The sequence below is a fragment of the Eublepharis macularius genome, chromosome 1, assembly GCF_028583425.1.
Source record: "Eublepharis macularius isolate TG4126 chromosome 1, MPM_Emac_v1.0, whole genome shotgun sequence".
In the NCBI taxonomy this organism is placed as follows: Eukaryota; Metazoa; Chordata; class Lepidosauria; order Squamata; family Eublepharidae; genus Eublepharis; species Eublepharis macularius.
The window spans coordinates 103,757,648-103,779,084 of record NC_072790.1 but is presented as its reverse complement, the minus strand read 5'-3'; the positions used below and the strand labels follow the sequence as shown (position 1 = coordinate 103,779,084).

The 21,437-nt window shown below is 42.7% G+C and overlaps 1 protein-coding gene across 2 annotated transcripts; it reads left to right on the top strand.

Annotated features, from left to right (window-relative positions):
* The first annotated feature begins 1,474 nt into the window (after window positions 1–1,474).
* Window positions 1,475–18,519, top strand: TRAPPC3L (trafficking protein particle complex subunit 3L). Of its 2 annotated transcripts, none has more exons than XM_054988965.1 (5): window positions 1,475–1,516; window positions 5,221–5,318; window positions 8,300–8,399; window positions 16,058–16,237; window positions 17,981–18,519. In XM_054988965.1, exons 1-5 carry the CDS (start codon window positions 1,475–1,477, stop codon window positions 18,098–18,100), a joined length of 540 nt encoding a protein of 179 aa, XP_054844940.1. In that variant the 3' UTR covers window positions 18,101–18,519. The 2 variants fall into 2 exon arrangements, with proteins under 2 accessions (XP_054844940.1, XP_054844949.1); XM_054988974.1 differs by lacking the exon at window positions 1,475–1,516 and adding an exon at window positions 4,837–4,924.
* Window positions 18,520–21,437: the final 2,918 nt, after the last annotated feature.

The following is a 21,437-nucleotide window of genomic DNA, read 5'->3' as shown; positions in this document are numbered from 1 at the left end:
GAAGTGTTGTCCAGTATTTTGGTGTCCTGGAATAAGATACTGTGCCCTGTTTGAGTTAGGCTATGTTCAGCCACTGCTGATTTTTCAGGCTGTCCAAGTCTGCAGTGTCTTTCATGTTCTTTTATTCTTGTCTGGATGCTACGCTTTGTGGTCCCGATGTAAACTTGTCCACAGCTGCAGGGTATACGGTATACTCCTGCAGAGGTGAGGGGATCTCTGCTGTCTTTTGCTGATCGTAGCATCTGTTGTATTTTTCGGGTGGGTCTGAATACTGCTTGAAGGTTATGCTTTTTCATAAGCTTTCCCATCTGATCAGTAATTCCTTTGATATATGGCAAAAACACTTTTCCTGTGGGAGACTGTTTTTCTTTGGTTGTTTGATTCATCCTGGGTTTGATTGCTCTTCGGATTTCATTTCTGGAGTAGCCATTTGCCTGAAGTGCGTGGTTTAGATGATTAATTTCCTCATTGAGAAAGCGCGGCTCACATATCCGTCTTGCACGATCCACTAATGTTTTCATTATGCCTCTTTTCTGTCGGGGGTGGTGATTGGAGTTTTTGTGTAAGTACCGATCAGTGTGAGTTGGTTTCCTGTAGACCTTGTGACCTAACTGAAAGTTTGCTTTGCGGATGACCAAGGTATCCAGGAATGAGAGTTTTCCCTCACTTTCTTTCTCCATTGTGAATTGTATGTTCAGGTGGATGTTGTTGAGATGATTCAGCTGCTGGCGAAACGTCAGGAACTACAATGCCAAGACCACGGCAAGACAGCCCGGAAAACCCCCAACAACCTATGTTGTTATTATCCACACAACAATCACCCTGTGAGGTGGGTGGGGCTGAGAGAATGTGACTGGCCCAAGGTCACCCAGTAAGCTTCTATAGTAGAGCAGGGATCTGAACCTGGGCCACCCAGATCCTAGCCTGGCATTTGAGCCACTACACCACACGGCCTTTCCCTGATTTGAAAAAAAGCCCATTTAATACCAATATTTAGTAAGCACAGTTCTTCAAACAGATTCAAGTTTGGTTCAAAGACATCAAGATGGTTGTATCATTGTAAATCCATCCAGGATGATTTATCTATTTTAAAAATATTTTTTGTAACAATTAGACTTTTCAATTTTGTGGCCTTGCTTGTCTGGGGTTCACACCCTCATTGACTCTGTGGTGGCTTATAATCTGTTTTACTTAATAGATCCATTACTTCATCTGAGTCAGGCTGTTCTCTTCTGAAGCAAGCTTGCGTTCTTGCCAATCAAATTTCTCTTAGAAGGTTCAAAGCACGTACAGAAGAGGAGGAGCATCAGTAAAAACAGAAACTATAGCACACTGAGCTTATTTACAGGCAGAGAGCAGCAAGGAAAATTTTAGCCAGGATAAAAGAAGGAATGCTGTAATGGAAAGGCAGATGCTACCTAAAGGAGAAAAGCTATAAACAGAGGACTATATACTTGTCTGCTACCCAAGAAAAATGTCAAGATCAGCAAACAGAAGACAAGAGAACCACAAAATAGTAAGCATGATTTGAGTATGTAATTGATAGTACTTCTGGAGAGATATTTGGTAGCTGTAGCAGTTAATTAATGCACTGTTACATGCATTAATGCGGGTTATATTTTACAAGCTAGGGCAAGTGTTTCCTGCCATTCTTTCAAAGTACTAAAGGCAATGCATGTTGTGTTATTTTAGCTTAGTCTCTGTGCATGAGGCTGAGCTGAGAAACAGTGATTTACCAGAGGCCATCCAGTGACCTTCATGGGTGAGTGAAGATTTGAACACAGCTTTTACAGCCAAAAATCTATTTTCACTGAAAGTGTATTAAGGGACACTTTAATACACTTTGGTATTGGTAACAAGGACAATCAGTGTTCCTGATGCACACTGAAATGACATTAGTAGTGCCAGGAAGAAAACCATGCTGAGTATTTTTTTCTTTACAATTTACTTTGGTTTTCCATGCTAGCACCTGTTCATGTATTCCTCAAGTTCTTAAACCTATTGCAAGCTAAGTAAATTTCTGAATGAAATGGAATTGGTATTGTGGATTTTGAAAATACCAGACGTTAGAAACCTGTTCTATGTTTATTTCTATGTAATCTGAGAAATCTATGACTAATCTCTGCCTCAAATAATTCTTGGTGCCTGACTTTATAACAAATATTGACAATTCCCCTTCATGGTCACCTGGTGGCAGCACAACCAATGGGTGTGATACGAACATGCTAAGTTCAGCAAGTAATGACTTAGATATTTAAATTTCTTATGCTAGGAAAGAAACTAGCTGTTCCTTGCTAGGGTGTAATTCCTAAAAGGAAATATACAATATATACCAGTTTTTACAGATTTTTTACATGAAACCAAGCAGCAGAAGGAATTTGTTCTAAATATGATTTAAAATTCCTAAGTGATATTTTTTCTGCAAGAAGTTAAGTTTTGAGGTCAAATACACCCTGTGGAGTCTAATAGTGTAAGGAATTCTATAGGCATTTGAAATATATAAATGTTTTCTTAGTTGATATATTCCCTCCTGCTGCTTATTTGTATTATACTGATAATCATCTGGTATAAGCCATATCCAGTTTACTCAGCACAAAAAAAAGGGAGCTCAAGGACGCAGAGCAATCATAGTGAGTGAACTGTCATCAATCACCATTACAAACTTTCTCACCAAGAATCTGCAGTATGGTTGCCGAAAGGCCTGTGTTTGTTATTTTTTAAAAAAGACTGCCCCTTTATTAGAAGCTTAATATTTATTGTTGTTTGATTTATATTTGATTTACCAGATGATGTTATTTATCTCATGTCATGAAAAATTTCAGGTGCTCTTTCCACACATAAAACCTCTATTACATTTTTCACCAGGCCTTTTGACAACCCTACTTGATAGGGTCCCTCCAAAGATGCAATTTTAAAAGTACCACCTCAGGATACAGCAGATTTTTGCCTGAATCTCCTCTGTAAAAGAAGCAATAAAGGCTCTTGAACTGGATCAGGGGCACAGCACTAAGGAGCTTGACCCTTTCATCCACATTGTTTCCTTGATCAAAATTACTCCCCTCAGTTACTACAAGGGGTTCCTGTGTGTTTTTTCCAGCAGAGCAAATAGTGACAGATAGGGAGTGACAGGTCTGGAAAATGGCACTGGAGAAAGGATTACACTCCCAGCCCCCAGCACTGTGGCCCAGTGCAATTTCCCCTTCCACACACTTTTTTCATGAAATTAATATGACAGTAAAGCCAGTCACAGATCTCCACTTGGCAGTTTGTGTTGTAAGGTAGTGGTTTTCTGACTTTGTCCTGGGCATCTTTAAAAGCGCACCAGGGGTTCATCAATGAGAAAATTAGTGTCAGAGTCAGTCATCAGGGTTGCTCTTCTCCTAGAGCACTCAGCCACAGATGCTTGTGGGCAGGTTGATATGGGCTGTTTTCACACTGTTTATAAATCGCGCGAGACTCACGGAAGGCTGCCGGCTTCCTCGCATGATTTTTAACACCAATCGATTACAAACCCCGTAAATCACTGTGAAAACGGCCCATGGTAGGTTATGTTCTTATTCAGTAGGGCAATAGGTCTAGCCAATGCTCAATTTGAAAAGAAGACATTTTTTGTATTATCCTCTGCACTACACATGCATTTCTTTGCAGAGGGGTCAATGAGGAAAAAGAAGTCAGTGTCAAGACTAGAGATGGGCATGATCCCAAAACAATTGCCAATCCAGCTGATCGTGGATCGGTGCTGGTGACGATCCCGACTAAACGATCCACACCGATCGTCTCCCGTTCCCGATCCGTGGATCGTGGATTGTGGAGGCCAAAGTGGGGCGCGCTGCTATTCCCAGCTATGTGGGAAGGTGAGTGTTGGCGGTGGCCACCGGGCCCGGTGGGCACGGGGAGACGGCGACTAGCTGCCTCCCCTCAGGGGACAGGGGGTCTGGCCGCTTGCCGGCGGCACCCCCCATGTGCCCTCCTGCCAGGCCAAAAGGGAGCGCGCTGGTGTGAAAAGAACGGTGGGTGATGCCGGTGGCATCTGTGTTTGTGTTTGGCCGTCTGTGTTTGGCCGTCAGAGCTGCCTATCAGGATTTGCAGGGATGAGATTGGAGTGCCCATGGCTACAGAACGCCCTCTTCCCCCTCCCTCCCCTGGGTGTCTTCTCCCAACTGGTGACTGCTTTGCTGCTCTGTGGTTGGAAGGAAGCCCTGCTGATCAAGGAAAGCTGGGCTTCCATTCGGGTTTCCAGGGTGACAGAAGGAGGGGAAACACGGCTCAGGCATTCCCCTGGCTCTGTTGCCCCGGGAATAGATTACTGGCGCCTGAGTGTTGGGCTTCCCGATCCGAGCACGATCCAGCCCCGATCCAGCCCCCCTCCCGATCGCTGGATTGTTGGCCGTGGCTGATCACGATCCACTGAGTCACAATCATGCGATCGCCATTATCGTGGGTTTTTTTGGATCGTAATGCGGATCGTGCCCATCTCTAGTCAAGACACTTTGGATTTTTTGGTTTAGGATTTTTCTGGTTCTGAAGTTCACTTTAAAGCAGCAGTGTGTGCCAAATAGGTGTTGTTTCACAGCAGCAGTGTCTTTTAAACTTAGTGACATTTTGAATATTGTTCATGTGGTGGAAACTGCCCCATTGGAACAATCTGTAAACAAAATTTTGTGTTGTCAGCAGGCACAACTTCTAGTTTTGCTTGTTACTCACTATATCCAACCACATTTCGTTTCCAAGGATTGCTCATAGTAATGTGACTCATTTTCTATTAAATTGTTAAACTGCTTCTGCATTTCACTCCCTCACATTTTCCTTCTTTCTTTTGTCTTTCCAGCAACTCAATAAAGCATGACCCTCCCTTTTACTTCTCTTTATATTGTAGGACTGGAATTTGCCCACCATTTCATCCTCTGCATCAGCACATCATATGGTATGCAGCATGCTTATGGCAGCCTCCCTATATATCCTCTTGCATTTCTTTTTCCTGGGTATTGGGGGATATTTAGGGGATTTGTGTTGGGCTTGGCATTTGTGATGCCTGCCAATATGCTTGACAATGTGTAATGCAGCACTTACTAAGTGCTAGAGATGCACTCTGGGTTTTTGTTTTTGACTAAAGAAGCTTTTTACTGTAGAGCCGGATTGAGAGGGCGGGAAGGCAATCTGCTTCTAATTTGTTATGTTCTGAAACCACATGCTTCACTCAATATTTCCTGTAATCAGCAGAGCAGAGAGCTGTTTGTGCTCACCTACGGTGCATTGGTAGCCCAGCTGTGTAAAGATTATCAACAGGATGAAGATGTGAACAAGTGTTTAGATGACATGTAAGTAGCAAGGATATGTTCAGATGCTACTACATATTGGCACTGAAATAATTATATCTTCTTAACTTTTTTCTTGCCTAAATCAGTATGAAAATTTCAAAATCCAGGAGAGAAAATGGGATATGGTATGAGGATGTGGAAATCACACTAATGTCAAAATCTTATTGCTTCTTCCTGAAAATAGTGATCTCTGTCCTCTAGCGCATGTTAGGTTGGTCTGTGTCTAGGGTTGCCAGGGACCTGGAGTCCCTTGACAGGAGATCCCCAGGTCCCTGTAGTCTCCCGGTGGGGGATTGGGAGCTGATACTTACCCCAGCTTCCTTTTTCCCTGTACGCGCGTAGCATGCGCATGCTCCCAGCTTGCATGATGATGTCAGTTCCATGAGTGACGTCATTACATGGGGTCAAAGGGTGCCCCTGGGTCAAAGGGGGCCCTTGTCGCTGCAACTGCTCGCTCTCGCTGCAACTGTGGCCCACTGTCATTTGGCGCAAAGGGGCCACAGCGGCGAGAGGCAGCAGCGGCGAGAGGCGGAGGTGAGAGGCAGTGGCAGCAGTGGTGGCGAGAGCAAGCAGCTGCAGTCGCAGCATCTTACTGTGGTTGCAGCATCTTGCCACTGTCACAGCATCTTGCTGCTGCCACCGCATGCTCTCGCAGTGCGGGAGCGCGTTCCCCACCAGCCACGTAAGTGGGTGCAGGGGGAAGTCTGGGGATCCCTCGCCCTTGGCGGGGGAATGGCAACCCTATCTATGTCAGATGCTTCTAGACTTTCATGGAGTCCATGGTATTCTTAACTGCTCTCCAGGATATTCCTGCTGATTTTGAATGGCAGCTCTGTTGCGGCCTTGAGTTTCTGCCGAATGGCAGGATCAGGGCCCAAGCATTGTTTTTTGGGCCCATTACAAACTTCTACAATGCCCTCCCAAACCAGCACCGCAGTCCCTCAACTCATACATGAACCATGAAAAAGTTTTATTTACTTACTTAAAACATTTATTTCTATCTTGCAGAAACTCAAGGCAGCATACAATATAAATAAAACCAATCATAAATGAATAAAAACAAAGTTTAAACAAAGTTAAAAGCACAGTTTAAGACTGCCAATAAACATAGAAGCAAAGAAACTAAGCTAATTAAAAGCAGTCCTAAATAAACACATCTTCAGCTGCTTCCTGAAGACCAACAGTGAGGGGGCCAGGTGCACCTCCCGGGGCTGCTGTTCTGGGGCTGCAGGACTACTACTGCAGACCCTCTCTCATGTAACCACCAGGTGAATTTCTTTAGCTGAATGGACAGTCAGGAGGACCCTTCCTTGTCATCTTAATTTCTGGGCAGGAGCATATGGGAAGACAGTCCTTCTGAAAGTATTGGTCTCTGTCCTCTAGCACGTTAGGTTGGTCTGTGTCAGAAACTTCAGTCAGAGCCAAGCTAGAAGTGACAAATTACACTTGAATGGCAAGTGAACAGATTCACATGTATTCCTCCCTGTTTACTTGCACTCCACTCGATCACACGAGTGGAGTGCAAGCGAACAGGGAGGAATACATGTGAGTCTGTTCACTTGCCATTCAAGTGTAATTCGTCACTTCTAGCTTGGCTCTCATTCAGATACCCCAGTCCCAAACCATGTAGGGCTTTAAGGGCCAAAACCAAACCCTTGAATTGTGTTCAGGCCATGATTGGTAGCCAGTGTAATATTATGGTCACATGTTCCTAAAGCTGCTCCTTTAGGAACACATGCTGTAATATCATGGTCACATGTTCACATGCTGTAATATCATGGTCACATGTTCCTAAAGCTGCTCCTAACCAGCAGTCTTACTGCAGAATTCTGCACTAGCTGCAGCTTCTGAACACTCTTCAAGGGAAACCCCAAGTACAGCACATTGCAATAGTCCAGTGCCAATGTAACTAAGGCATGGATCACTTTGCTAGATCTGACTGAACCAAGAATGAATACAGCTGATGCACGAGCCAAAGCTGGGCAAAAGCACTCTGTGCCACCACAGCCACCTAATTTTCTAAGGCGACTTCTATGTTGAACAGCACTCCCAAACCTGGCTTTTCAAGGGAAGTATAAGCCCATCTAAGACAGGAGAGATCTGCCTTTCTACTAACCCAGCTGGGTCTTAGCAGGATTCAGTTTCAGCTTGTTCACCCTCATCCAGCCCATTACTGACTCCAAAACTGACTTCAAAACATCAACAGCATCAAAAATGGGCGGAAAAGGAAGGAAGAGCTGCATATCATCTGCATATTGCTGACAACGCAGCCCAAACCTCCTGATGTTTTGTGCTTTTAGCAGCCATGCAGGTGATAATGTTTATTTCCTGACTTCATTTATACTCTGCCTTTCTCCCCAATGGGGATCCAAGTGACTTCCATTATTCTCCTCTCCTCCACTGTATCCTTACAACAGCCTTGTAAGTTAAGCCAAGAGTATGCGAGTGGCTTAATGTCACCCAGCAAACTTCCATGGCAGAGTATGGACTTGAGCCTGGGTGTCCCAGATTCTCATCAGACACTCTAGCCACTATTCCACAGTAGGCATCTTCTGATGCTAATTCCTGTATATCAAGACACAAAAGCAGGCCAGCATGAACTTTTTTCCTGTTAAGTTGGCAACCCTAACTTCATGCAGCTGTTAAAGGTATTGAATGTCGGTCAGAGAAAATAAAAGCTGGAACCCAATTCAGAATATGAATTCATATTGAAAAGGTCTTCATAATTCCCATTCAATATGAACACTGTGAAAATTAGAATCATCTGGAGAGTTTTCTAGATAAATAAATGAAAATTGGTCAGTGTAGAATGAATATGGCAGTAAATTTTTAATTCGTTTGTGGAATTTCAGAAGTGAAATGGGAAAAGTCAGAGGGTACTGAAGGATATTTTTAAAGAAGCAAGAAAATAACTATTGAAAGAAAAAGTAGAGAGGAGATAGAACTGGCTAACCTTTCTCCCCCCATCCCCTTTATACCAGGGGATACAATATTGGCATCAGGCTGGTTGAAGACTTTTTAGCTCGCTCTGCTGTGAAGAAGTGCCGGAATTACTCTGAAACTGCAGACATAATTGCACAGGTACAGAAAGATACAAGTGCTACTTTGATTTGGCAAGGCCAGATACTAATTTATCCAGGATCCTCTCCTGTAATGTACTTACAATAATAACTACACCAGCTGTGCAACAGACAAAAATCCATTTTCTAGACATATGCTTGATTATCTTCAAAAGTAATTGTATATGCCGTGTGATCATATATGTGCAGCGTTTTTGTTCCAATATGTTGGTCAGTGGTTGGAGCTAATAGCAAAAGCTTTCTGTTTAGGTGAAGAGCCATGGCACAATGGAAGAGCATCTCCTTGGCATGCAGAAGGCCCCAGGTTCAGTCCCCAGCTTCTCCAGCTGAAAGGCTCAGGAGTTGGTCATTGGAAAGACTTTTGCCTGAGACCTGGAGAGCCGGTGCCACTCAGAGTAGACATTACTGACGTAGACAGACCAGTGATCTGATTCAGTATAAGGCAGCTTCATGTATGTGTATTCACGTGTCTAGTCCTGTGTTCAGTGCAGATAGGTGCACGGCTTTAAATTATACCAAAGGTCTCCACAGTAACTGATTAAACATGTGTCCCCTGCCCCACATTTCTTGACTATACTGCCTTCCTCAAACAGTCTGTGAAAGGTAGCTACAGAGAAACTGCTTAGATATATGCAAGACCCCTACAGGACTTAGCAGCAAGTGAACTAACATTTTGAGGCTCTGATGCCTTAGTCCAGGGGTTCCCAACATGGTGCCTATAGGCACCATGGCGTCTACCAAACAGCTCTCCTGGCACCAGCCAAGTGTTTTTAGAAAGTGGGTGGGGGCAAGTAGGGATTTTGCCCAGCAAGGCTTCTGATTGGCTGTTGGGGATTGGATTGGCTGTTGGGGATTGGATTGGTTTTTTTAAATGTTGCTTTGGCAACAGCTGCCATCTCAGCAAAAGGATCTTCACTAGGGTTACTTGTCCCCTGGTGGGAGCAGGGGATCCCTTGCTCTGACTCCTGCCACCACTCACCTGGCAGGGAAAACACAGGGAATGGGTCCAGGAGCTCTGAAGTGCGATCCTGCATATTCCAGAACTCTTCCTTGACGTCATTCCTGGTGTGACAAGGAAGAGTTTGGATCATATGTGCATTTGTGCACAAGAGAATAAGTTCCTCCCCACATGTGCCCCCCACAACCCTCCTTTCCCCAATTTGGGATCCAGGAGTCCTGGCAACCGTTATCTTCTCTATGTGACTGAAGGTAAGCTATAGGAGCCATTTTGTGGCTGGCTTCACCACCTGCGGCAGCCATTTTATGACTGTGTCCACCATACTATGTCAGAATTCCAAGGGTGCCTTCATGCTTTAAAAGGTTGGGAACCCTTGCTTTAGTTCATTTCAAATGTGCAGACTAACTAAAATACTAAAGAAAACTCATGAAAAAACTTCATTAGCTTACAAAAATTTCTGCATTTTAGATAACATGAGTAGGGGGACTCATAAGGACTCTCATTTTCCCCTCCCTCAACATGCCGTCTTCCCTGCCCCCATGGCCTCTCCCCATTTTTCCTGCTTCCTTCTCACCTTCCCACCCACATTTATCTTCACGAGGTTTGCCAGCCCCCTGCCACCCCTCACCAATCAAATGGTTAGCCACGGCAGCTTGGACAGTGGCTATTATGGGTGTGCACCAAGAAAGTTTCCATTTCAGTTTCCGTTCCAGGGGTTCCAGAGTAATTCTGTTCCAATACTAGTTTGTTCCTGGTCAGCCGGTGCTGGCTCAGAACTGATCCATGAGGGGAGGGGGTGTTGTTTTCATGAGTTTCGGCCCCTTGCATGTACATTGGCCACACGTGTGCAAACTCATGTTCTTCTTTTCAAGGGGTGTGTGGGGGGGGGGAATGATGTTCTGGGGCAGCTGGTTTTGCAAACAATGGCACTAAACCTCCTGGTGTTCCTCGACCTGCAATCTTTAGAGGAGTTCTTAAGTCAGAGCCTGGAGTTCTGTGTGTAATTTCAGCTTGTTTTTTCTGTTATGTGTGCCCCTAGTTTTAGGTGAAAAGGAAAGTCTACACTCAGTCCTGCTTACCTCCCCCCAGTACTGACTGTCACTACTAGATCAAGATGGGTAGCTGTGTTAGTCTGTCTGTAGCAGTGGAAAAGAGCAGGAGTCCAGTAGCACCTATAAGACTAACAAAATTATTGGTAGGGTATGAGCTTTCATGAGCCACAACTCACTTCTTCAGATACACCTAGAATGTGAGTCCATCTGTCTTTATATCTTGGAGAATGGAGTGATTACAGAAGCCGAATGATAATAGCCAGTGAATGACAATAGTAGGTGTGATTGGATAGGGTGGGGTATGCAGAGGGCTAGGGGTTGTGGAGAAATTAGCATTGGTGGCTGTGGTTCACAAAAGCTCATACTCTACCACTAGTTTTGTTAGTTTTATAGGTGCTACTGGACTCTTGCTCTTTGTCACTACTAGCTAAACATGTTACCGCTCCAGTGACCTGAACTACATGTCTAACCATAGGAGTTGATTGCAAGGGTGTAACCACAGAAATTATATAGCCTCTAATTGTATGCACTGTTTCTGATCCAAAAGAATCCATTTATGGAAGTAATCTTTGGTGTATGAATTTGCATCCTTTTTGTTTTTGTAGTGCATGATGGTAGATTTATTATTTTGTCAGTCTGTATTTAAGTTGCTGTTTGCAGTTCTTAGCCTGTGCAAGAGCCAACACAGTGCACTGATCAACTCATTGTAAAAGATTTTCAATTTAGAGCTTAATTGATAAAAGATCTAATAGCATCTGTTGGAAAATATTCTTGATGGCCTATAGGTGGAATGGCCACATTTTAATCGAACACATGCCTCAAGTTAATGGATTTGTAATGAGGAAGTAGTACTCTAATGTCATTTAAATTGTGGAATTAAAGAATACATACTGAAGACTACTTCTCTCAAAGGAATTTGCATGTATCTTACAATTAACCGTATGTAACCTCAGAAGTTTCAGAACAAACTGAACTTCCTCAAAATATAGCTGCCTGTCCTTTGAGAATCCAGTAACCACTAGCTCAGCTTATTGGGTATGCAATCATGATCCTGTGAAAGAAAGCCCCAGCCTTGCTTTCCGTTTCTTTGGATTCAAAAAGTTGAAAATATTTTGTGGGTGGCCAAAATGAGGAAGCTTCATTCCTATCAGCAGAGCTGGCTTTCTCATTTGAGCAATGAAAGGGCTCTTTCTGCTTCCTTTGTCACCTTTCCCTTTTCATACTTAAGGCTGTCCCTTCTACATACAACCAGTACGTTGCCAGTTGTGTTACGAATGCTTCAAGCTTACAATGATTGTTGCAAGCAGCTTGATGGGAACCTTTTATAAACTCTGGTGTTTCAAGAAGTAAGCAGAAATAGGGATGCTTCAGAGGTCGCCAAGAGCTTCCTTTGCTGAGCATACCTTACTGAAAATTCAGGGGGGAGAGAGAGGATTTTCTGAGACTGGTCTTCAAGGCCCATTCACTAGGGACTCTTGCAGGTGTTGTTGATTAGCTGAGCCAGCATGTTTCACCTAGGCCTGGGCCTGCAAAGACTTACTTCATTGACCCACACTGAACCAATATTCAGCCATCCTTGCTGGAATCCTATGCACAAGGTCCAATTAACAACCACACTTTTTTCTCCTTTGGATCACTCTCACAGAAATTCCTGTTGCTCCAAAGTGAAGAATAGAGCAACTGTTTACTGCCCCCTCTTTTGATAAAACTTTATTGCTCGCTTTCTTCATTCTTAAGGAGCATTTACATTTGCATCACTTTATCCAGGGAGGCACTGCTTAAGCGATGGCTAATGCTTTCTGGCTCAATAGTAAGAGAATCCAATTTTACAAACATCATCAAACCCCCAATTTATCTTTGTGAGTAAACTTTTATTTAGCACTTAAATTATCACTATTTTGGCTGGTCCTAATCTCTCTCTTCCATCGTGATGCTCCTTAGAATTTTATAAGCAGGTTATGATGGAAATAGATAAACAGCTTCTGCAGCTAGAAATATGCTGCCTCACAGCCATTGATAAACCTGTCTTGCATTGTTTGTCTAGTCACCTTTTAAATACATCTAACAGAGCTCAAAAGAGATGAGATCATAGTCTTTGTCTGCCATATAATGCAAATTGTAGACTTCTACAGCTTCAATTTGACTTGAGGATGTGCAGTTTCACTAGTTGAAACTTGGCTCCCTATGCTATTTTTTATTTAAACTGTTTCTATGGCCCCTTTCCACCCAGCTCAGAGTCCCCATGGTGGCAAACATTCAAACAAACCATTACAACATTTGAGACATTAAAAAGCATTTAAAATACAAATACATTTAAAATATTTTAAACAATTAAAACAGAAACACAAAAATATAAGCGTAAGAACTCACAAACGAGGAGGGCTAATAAGAGTGAGTGATAGGGATGCCAAACAAAACAAAAAAGTCTTCACCAGCTGAAAGAAGACAATGAAAGAGGGAGACTGGCAAATCTCCTTAGGGAGGGAGTTCCAAAATTGTTTTAAGAGAAAAATACATCTTTTTTTTTTAAAGGACATGTCTTTTCTTCTGTAAAATGGGAATACCATACCAGGGGGCATTCTTGAGAAGCAAAACTTAACTGAGACTGAAGAGTTACACCTCTTGTCCCTTTCCTGCTTGGCCCAGAGGCAAACTGAGGCTGCAGACACCTGCTGTTTGCACGGACTAACTTGAAATGTCTTTGTCTTGCCTGTTTGAGTAGTAGTGGCTGTTACATGTTGTGGCAATGATTTCCAGCAGTTGTTCATTGTTTGCAGAAAAAACTTACCTTGGTTTGTTCTGCATCTGATGCCAATTAATTTTGTTAGATGAATCTCCAGTTTCAGTATTTTGCGATAGATCATTCTCTATGGGCCAAGCTACAAGTGACGAATGACACTTGAACGGCAAGTGTATTTTTCCCTGTTCACTTGCGCTCCACATGATCCACTTGCCATTCAAGTGTCATTCGTCACTTGTAGCTTGGCCCTTAGTTGCACTGTGCCTGTTGACACTGATTAGATGAGCGAGAATTATATTACTGAACATTCAAATTGCTCAGAAAAGAGATACCAGGTTGGTTTGGATTACCTCACACAAACCCAAAGGACAGGAATAACTGAACAGCTGGATGAGGACTGGGAAACCTTGGGAAGTGGGAAAGCTATAAGACTTAGAACACCAGAGGCAAGGTTACTGAAGAAATAGGGTACAATATACTAAAAGAGAAGGTGATAGTCACAAGAAAAAGGGGACTGGTGAAAAAGGAGACCCCCCCCATCTCTGAGGGCTAAAGGTCAGAGAAGGATGTATATCGTGTCTGCTGCACTGCTAAAATGTGTACTGAAAGCCTTGTAGGAACAAGAAAGGCCAAGAAAGAAGTACATCAAATCATGGTACCAGTGACATAATGGCTGAGGGCCAAGCTACACATGACGAATGACACTTGAACAGCAAGTGTATTTCTCCCTGTTCACTTGCCCTCCACTCAATCCACTTGCCGTTCAAGTGTCATTCGTCATGTGTAGCTTGGCCCACAGATTTATTTGAACTGATGAGGCATTTCTGTCATTATAGAATTCTACTTTCTCTCGTTGTGTCCCGCCCCCACCTTCAGAATCTTATAAAATTTTTATTTTTACAATTAAAAGTAATCATAATGATTGTTTACAAAAACAATTTAAAAACCTGTTTAAACCCCTGCTTGCCCTTGAGGAAGGAGCTCTGTCGTAGCAATGGCAGGGACAAGCATCTGATTGCACCATGCATTTCTCATGCAGTAATCATTTTATTTATTACCCAGGTTGTGAAAAAGCAAAACTGTGGGAATTTTAAGTTAACACTGCAACATAAGGAGACCTGTAGTTTTAAGTGCCCTTTCTAGAAAGCAAGTCCCAGTGAATGGACTCTTTTTGTAATAAACATTTAGCATTTTGCAGGGCTCATTTCGAGGCGGAACGCGCAGGAACGCAGTTCCGGCAGTTCCCCAAAGAGGTCACATGTCAGGTGGCCCCACCCACCTGACTCTCGGCCATTTGGGGCCAGTTTCAGCCAGGATTGGGGCTGAAATGGCCCAGATTGGGCCTCTGACGGGTGGTGGATCACTCTCCCACTCAGTAGCGGCCTGATTCTGACCATTTTGGACCCAATTTCGGCCCTGAATGGCCAGGATTGGGTCCAAAACAGCCAGGATATGTGATGTCAGGGGGTGTGGCATATGCAAATCAGTTATGCTAATGACACTTCCAGTGATGGCAAGGGGTGTGGCATATGCTAATGAGTTATGCTAATGAGTTCTTCCAGCTCTTTTTCTACAGAATGACCCCTGGCATTTTGTAATAAAATTTTGTAATAAAATTTAGCATTCATGGTGATGGTGCCATTCCCACTCCCTAAAATCCCTTTCCTCTGTGTCCAAACTGGAACTATTTATTGCACAATATTCCACCATGCTGCAGAAGCTGAAAGGAAGGCTTAATGGGTAAGTGAATGGGCACTCCAAGGAGAAGAGCCTGAAAGTTGAACTAGTGTTAGCTGCCAGCGTGGCCACTAGTGTGGCTAAGCACCACACTGGCTTTGGCCAGTTAGCAGGACCACAGAACTTCATCTGACAGCCACCAAGTTTCCTGATAGAACTAAACTGATGGAAGAGTCAGCATGGTATGTTGGTTAGAAGATCTGGGAGAGCCAGGTTTGAGTCCCCGTTGTGCTGTGGAAGCTCACAGGGTGACCTTAGGCCAATCCATCTCTCACCAAACCTACCTCACAGAGTCGTTGCTGTGATGTTAAAATGGAGATGGGGAGAAGAATGTTATAAACCATCTTGGGTCCCCACTCGGGGAAAACCAGGATATACATTTCTAAATAAATACACTGAGCTTTAGAATTCGCAGATGCATTGAAAGAGGCACCTAGCCATAGGCTCTTCATTCTGTCCCTGTTCATACTGGTGGAATGAGGAGGACAGCTGGACCCTGCTGTTTAAACCACTGGCCCCAAGGAATAAGTTGCTAAGTTTCTTTGAGCATTCAGCCCATACCATTCAACCCACTCCATACTGCTGCTTCAGAGAAGGAAAGTCTTAGCTTTTCTTCAGTTTCCTTCCTTTGAATACAACATTGGACTTCTTGCCAAAGACGTGTACCAAGTGATCAGCAGCACCTGCCCATCTGCTGTTGGTGGAAGGCGAAGTCTGTTTTTCTCTTCTCTCAGTCTCTTCCCCTGCATCCAACCAGAGCACCCCACCCCATTGGGCAGATTGTTAAAAGGCCAGGGGAAATGCCCTGCTTCTTTTAATAGAGGCTTAAAGTGGGCAGTTGAAGCTTTTCATAGCATAAGGTCACCTGGTAAATTACAAACCATTAAGCCTCTTTTAAAGGGACAGGACAATATTTTTCAGGACAGCCCTATTCTTAGTCACCACAGTATCTCATCAAAGGGCGAATCCTTGTGTAATGTGTCACTTCATAAAGGCAGATGGGACATTGTGGGATTGTTGTTTGAATATGGCACTATTTTAAAGGTGGTGTGAATCTGCTGCTATAATTCTGGTTCCAGTTGACTGCAGAAGAGCAAGGCAAGATAAAATGACATCTGAAAAAGGTGTGACATGACGATGATGTGATGCATATCTCCCCCTTCCTTTTGTAGGTTGCTTTCAAGAGGTATCTGGGTGTTACCCCTAGTGTGACTTGCACTAAGTGGAATGAATTCTCCCTTATTCTCGATAAGAATCCCCTAGTTGACTTTGTGGAAGAATTGCCAGCAGGGCGGTCTTCACTTTGCTTTTGCGGTCTTCTGTGTGGTGCCATTAGAGGTGCTCTGGAAATGGTAAGGAACTGTACATGGATATCCTTCCCTTCCCCTCTAACCTATGCTATGAGGCTGGGAACTGACCTCACTGAACCTAACTGCAACATGGGTTAACCTGTGCAGTGGCATGTGATCCGTATTTGTGCACAAAGCACATCTGGCTACAACATATTTCTGCATTTTCCTTGTGTGTATGTGCTTAGGGTCACATTACATGATGTTTCGATGCAGTAGTCCACATTAAAATAAGAGAATACCCTCAAAATTGCACATTTGACAGCACTTTCACATAAAAGCTCTTCAGCCTGTGGAGATTTCTTCTCCCTGCTGCTCTTTGAAAACTTCTGGGTGTGTACATCCAGATAAGCTATTTAATGGACTTCTGGATGTGTGTTTGTGTAAGACTATGCTGTTGTTTGTGTGCACATGCATGTATTAAAAACTGGCTGGATGTGTACTGTGGTGCAGGAGAGGAATTACACGACATCTCCAACGAATTTTCTAAAATCTAAAAATTTACAAAACAGCTAGAAGAACTGTCCAGAATGAGGGAGCATATGGCACTATCATGTGTGTGGAGTGTTGCTGATTGCAAACTGATTCACAGGGAATATTGAATAGCTGCTTGTGGTTATACACATAGTCATATTCCAGATATTGCTTTATTGCTGGTCTGTAATTTCTCACTGAATACTGATGCACTATTATCATCCATTTAGTGGCTGTCTTTGTTTTGCAAATTGCTTCAGTATAAAAATAAGCCATTTCATTACATTTATTTATTTATGTTATTTATAGTTAGCCTTTCCCACTGAGTTGAAGAAATGCTGGGATAGCATAAGCAATTCTAAGACTGACATTAAACAACATAGAAACTAACCAGTAGGATCATACTTATAGGAACATATAGTACATAGTAGTAAAATTTATAGTGCCCATCCCTTTATTTATGCGTCTCTTTGAAACCAACAACCTTCCCAACTGAGTGAAAAGCCCTCTTCAGGTCAGCCATTCCATAACATTGGAGCCACCACTGAGAATACACATGTACATCTTGCCCATGTGCAAGATGGCATCCGCAGAAGGTTCTGTTAAGATGAGCAAAGCTGCCATGGTGGAACATAGGGAGAGTGGCAGTCCCATAGATAGGATGGACCAAGGCTGGGGAGAGCTACTACATGTTAATTCTAATCTTCTGTGTTGTATTCCTATTCCTCATTTTTAACCATTTAAGCGCATAAAATTTCAGGTCACATCTATGAACACAGAAAGAACAGGGTGTATTATTAGACCAATAGCTATGGGCCTTAAATGGGTAGCATTTAATGTAATTATAATGCCTTGTGTATGTGCTAATTAGGATTATTAACAAGGACTGTTGGCCCTGCCTGGAACCTCAGGTTCAAGATACTAATTTTAATAAGCTGATTTGTATATACCAAAATGTGCTTAAGTTTCCTATGTGCAATCAATTCTCCAATTTTATAGGGTATGTGTCATGGTTCTGAACATAGGGCACCTATATACGGTGTACACATGCACTCTTGTTCGAATGGCCCCTGGAATGTCTGGAAGTCAAGGTCAGGGCCAGAAAGTGTGACCCTCTCCATGTGCTCATTTGCCATTTTAAGGAGCATAGTTGCAGAGTGCTTAAAAGGTTCCTCTTGCAGAAAGGAAAGCACCTTAAAAAAAACTAGAGAAATAAATGATGGAAGAATGATTTCCCCCCCAAGGTAACTGACTATGCTTGTTCATTTCTAGGTAAATCTTGCTGCTGAAGTTACTTTCATTCATGACTCATTGAAGGGTGATGAAGTGACAGAAATTGGAATTACATTCTTAAAAAAAGTTGAAGACAAGAAAAAGAAAAAGAATAAGTGAAACAAGTATAGAAATATTGATCACTACTAGTTTGGCATTTTTTACCTTCCTAGAAAGAGAATCTTCCTGATCCAGAAAAGGGAGCCACACAGAACATCTGCCTGTGGACCCCTTCCTGGATCCCGTCCATCACAACAAACAAAGCGTGCTGGCAGGGCGAGGTTTCTGCATCCTACTATCCAAAGGTACATGAATGCTGCTCCCAGTGAGATCATTTGGCAGTTTGGTCCAAGATATCTAAGGGAGCTTCTGCTTTTAGAACCTCTTTTTGCGCTTAGGTCACCGGAGGGAACTCTGAAGTTATGTAGAGGGCTGGGATGATCAGACTTTATTGGTAGTTACACCCTGCCTGTGGCACTCCCTGCCCAAGGCTTCTCTCCATAGGTCTATGATACTTTGGAGAAGGCTAAGCAAGATTTTTTTTTCATATAAGGCCTGGTTTCATTTTATTTTTTAATTTGGCTTTTAATTTTTAAGTAAAAGAAATAATAAAAGCCAAAAAGTAATGTGGCTTTTAATTTTTAAATGTTTAATTGCATGATGAGTTACCCTTGGAGAACTGACAAAGAAGAATATACATTAAATAAAGAAATGACTGAATATTGTTGTTATTTGTCCCATGGCAAAAATTGTAATGGTCTTAGTAAGAACACTTCTGCCTCTCCATTGGGACTTGGAGTTATTTCCAGAGGATAGCAAAGTAATTCTGCAGAGGTGAAATTTGGTTCCTTTCACCTAAAGCTTAAGTAAGCATCATCAGGTTTCTCCTAGTCATGCTCAAAATGTAATAGCTACCAAAAGCAAAGAAAGTTAAGATTGAACAAATATCCTAAAATTGATGTGTATGCTGGATTTTACTTGGGCTATATTAGCCCCTGGAATAAGTTGAGTTATTTGAGCCCTCATCTGTCTGCCTTCACATGCTTGGATATTAGGCTGCATGGAACATTTGCTTGTTTTATTTTCAGGGCTGAAACATTTCTTTCAAGAGCCCAGAAATATTTCCAGAAACCACTAAATTCTTGGCTGTCATTGTTTCCATGATCACCTGCTGCTTCAGTAAATCCATACCCCTTATAATTATGGAATCATTCCCCGTCCCCTAGATAGTCCCAGGGAATTAGGGATCACACACAGAATGGGATGGCATCATGGCATTACATCATTTCTCTGTTTAGAAGATCTGACATCAGTGAGGGCAAAGAAGACTAATTTCTAGTGATGGCAATGCTTCCTAAAATGATGACTGTTTTCTAACACTTTTGCAGGTATAACCAAGAAATTCCAAAGGAAAGGGTTTTTCAAATTGCCCTCACTGCTTTTTTGGCTTTCTTGAGAAACCTCTATTTTTCATGCCACAGGGGGCTGCTTATAGGTTGCTGCTTTCTTGGAATGACATTTCTTTTCCATGCATGCCTAGTTGAGGGCCAAACTAGACAAGATGGCATCCCCAAGTTTGCCCCAGGGACATGCCTCTATTTCGTCCCACTTCCCACCTGGGAGCATCTTTTAATGGCACTGCAGGGCCCAATTCTAATTAGGACCATCATAACAATGGGGGGGGGGAGAGGGCCTCCAGCCTGCCTGGGTCATTTTTTCTGACTCAGAATGGCACTAGGGGACATTATTTGCCAACATGCCTCCCCCCCCAGTGCCATTTCAAGTTGGAAAAGAGGAAGGCAAGAGCCCCCCCCCCCCGTGCTGAGGTAGTCCTGACCAGAATCAGACCCCTGCAGTGCTGTTAAAAGGAGTTATCTGATGGGAACTCAGTCTACAAAACTGAGGTGTGTCCCCAGGTACACTTTGGAGGCATTGTCTTGTCTACTTTGGCCATGAGATCCAAGAACCACCTGGTTCTGAGGCCAAGGGAGACAGAGGAACACTTGAACTGTTAGGAAACCATCCACTGTGGCTACTCATCCTGGTCACAGCTGTGCAGATGCATCCATTAGTTGGTTAACAGCAGTAAAGATCATCTTCCATCTCTTCCAGTAGTAGTAAGACTCTAGCTCTGTGCGTGTGGTAATAGCACTAGTCCCTAGCAAAAGGAAAGGATAACATAAGTGCCCTAAAAGGATAGAAAAACATGGAGGATGGAAAAGGAGGACTGTCTCCCTTACTGATGATAGTTGTTTTTTAAAAAGAAGGCAATGTCATCATTCGTCATTGTGACATCTGAACTAGGCAAGCTGTGGTTAGGACTAACCAAGAATTGGCTTCATACCAGAATCTGAAAACGTGGTTTGAGGTAGGTTTGCAAATCATAGTTTGGAGGGATCATTGCTTAGCTTTAATCATAGTTTGCCTGACTCAAATATAAGAAACCCTGGCAAAAATAGTTCTGAATCTGTCGAAAAGAGAGGTGGAGAGGTGAAATGAGAATAACAGAGTTCAAAACCCCACAGCAATCGCTACATCTAACAGACTGGGTAGCTCTGAATAGATGATGAGAGGTCAGTTAAAGGAAACGAGGGTCATCAGCATGTTAAAGCCCCTGCGAACTCACAGAGTGCTTCAGCAGGAGATATTAGGAGTGGGTAGGATGATTCTGCATGCCCTACCTACTTTGTGCTTCCTATGTTCCAAGATATGGTAGAGTTGAGCCTCTTTGTGAATGCTTGTAATTTTCTATAACATTGAAATATAATTTCCATTTTGACTACTGCTTTATGAAAACCTAAATAAAATACATTTTCTGCTTTAAAATATGTTTAATAATTTTGATGGCATTTTTCAAATGTTTTATCTGAGATACCTTAGAAAGAATGTTATTCAATTATTTGTTAATGATTGGTAAGGTCTAGTGTGTTGAAAGATTGTTCCTTGAAAATCAGAATCTTTGAATGTAAACCAGATCAGCTACAAATGCAAATAAAGTAGTTAGTATTTTAAGGCCTTTGTACAAATCTATGGGAAAGCCACATTTGAAATAGGGTATACACTTCTGGCCACCCCATCTCAAAGTCAGAGAAGTGTGGGAAAGAGCATCCAACATGATCAAAGGGAAAGGTTAAACAATTTGAAGCTTCTCGGTTTAGGAAAAATAGACCGCTTTTTGAGTGCTAGTTTAGATTTAAAAGAGACATGGAACAAATTCATGGAGCGTAGGTCCGTAAATGACTCTTTGCCATGACAGCTGAATAAGACTTCCATGTTAAGAGGCTTCCATGTTTGTCTTTCAGGATTAAAATCATTTTTTGTGAGGGATTGGTTTTGATCAACAAAACCATATTGGAGGAGTTTTAAAGTCCCTTTCCTCCCAAACTGTACCCAGATCTGAACTGGAACTCTGCACAATTGTTATTTTACTTTTAAGAAATGCTGGAAAGATCAAGAT

Coding starts and splice junctions, on each gene's coding strand:
- TRAPPC3L (XM_054988965.1), top strand. CDS start 1,475: ATGTCAAGATCAGCAAACAGAAGACAAGAGAACCACAAAATA. Junction 1,517..5,220: donor GACAAGAGAACCACAAAATA/GTAAGCATGATT, acceptor TGTAATCAGCAG/AGCAGAGAGCTGTTTGTGCT. Junction 16,238..17,980: donor TTAGAGGTGCTCTGGAAATG/GTAAGGAACTGT, acceptor GTTCATTTCTAG/GTAAATCTTGCTGCTGAAGT.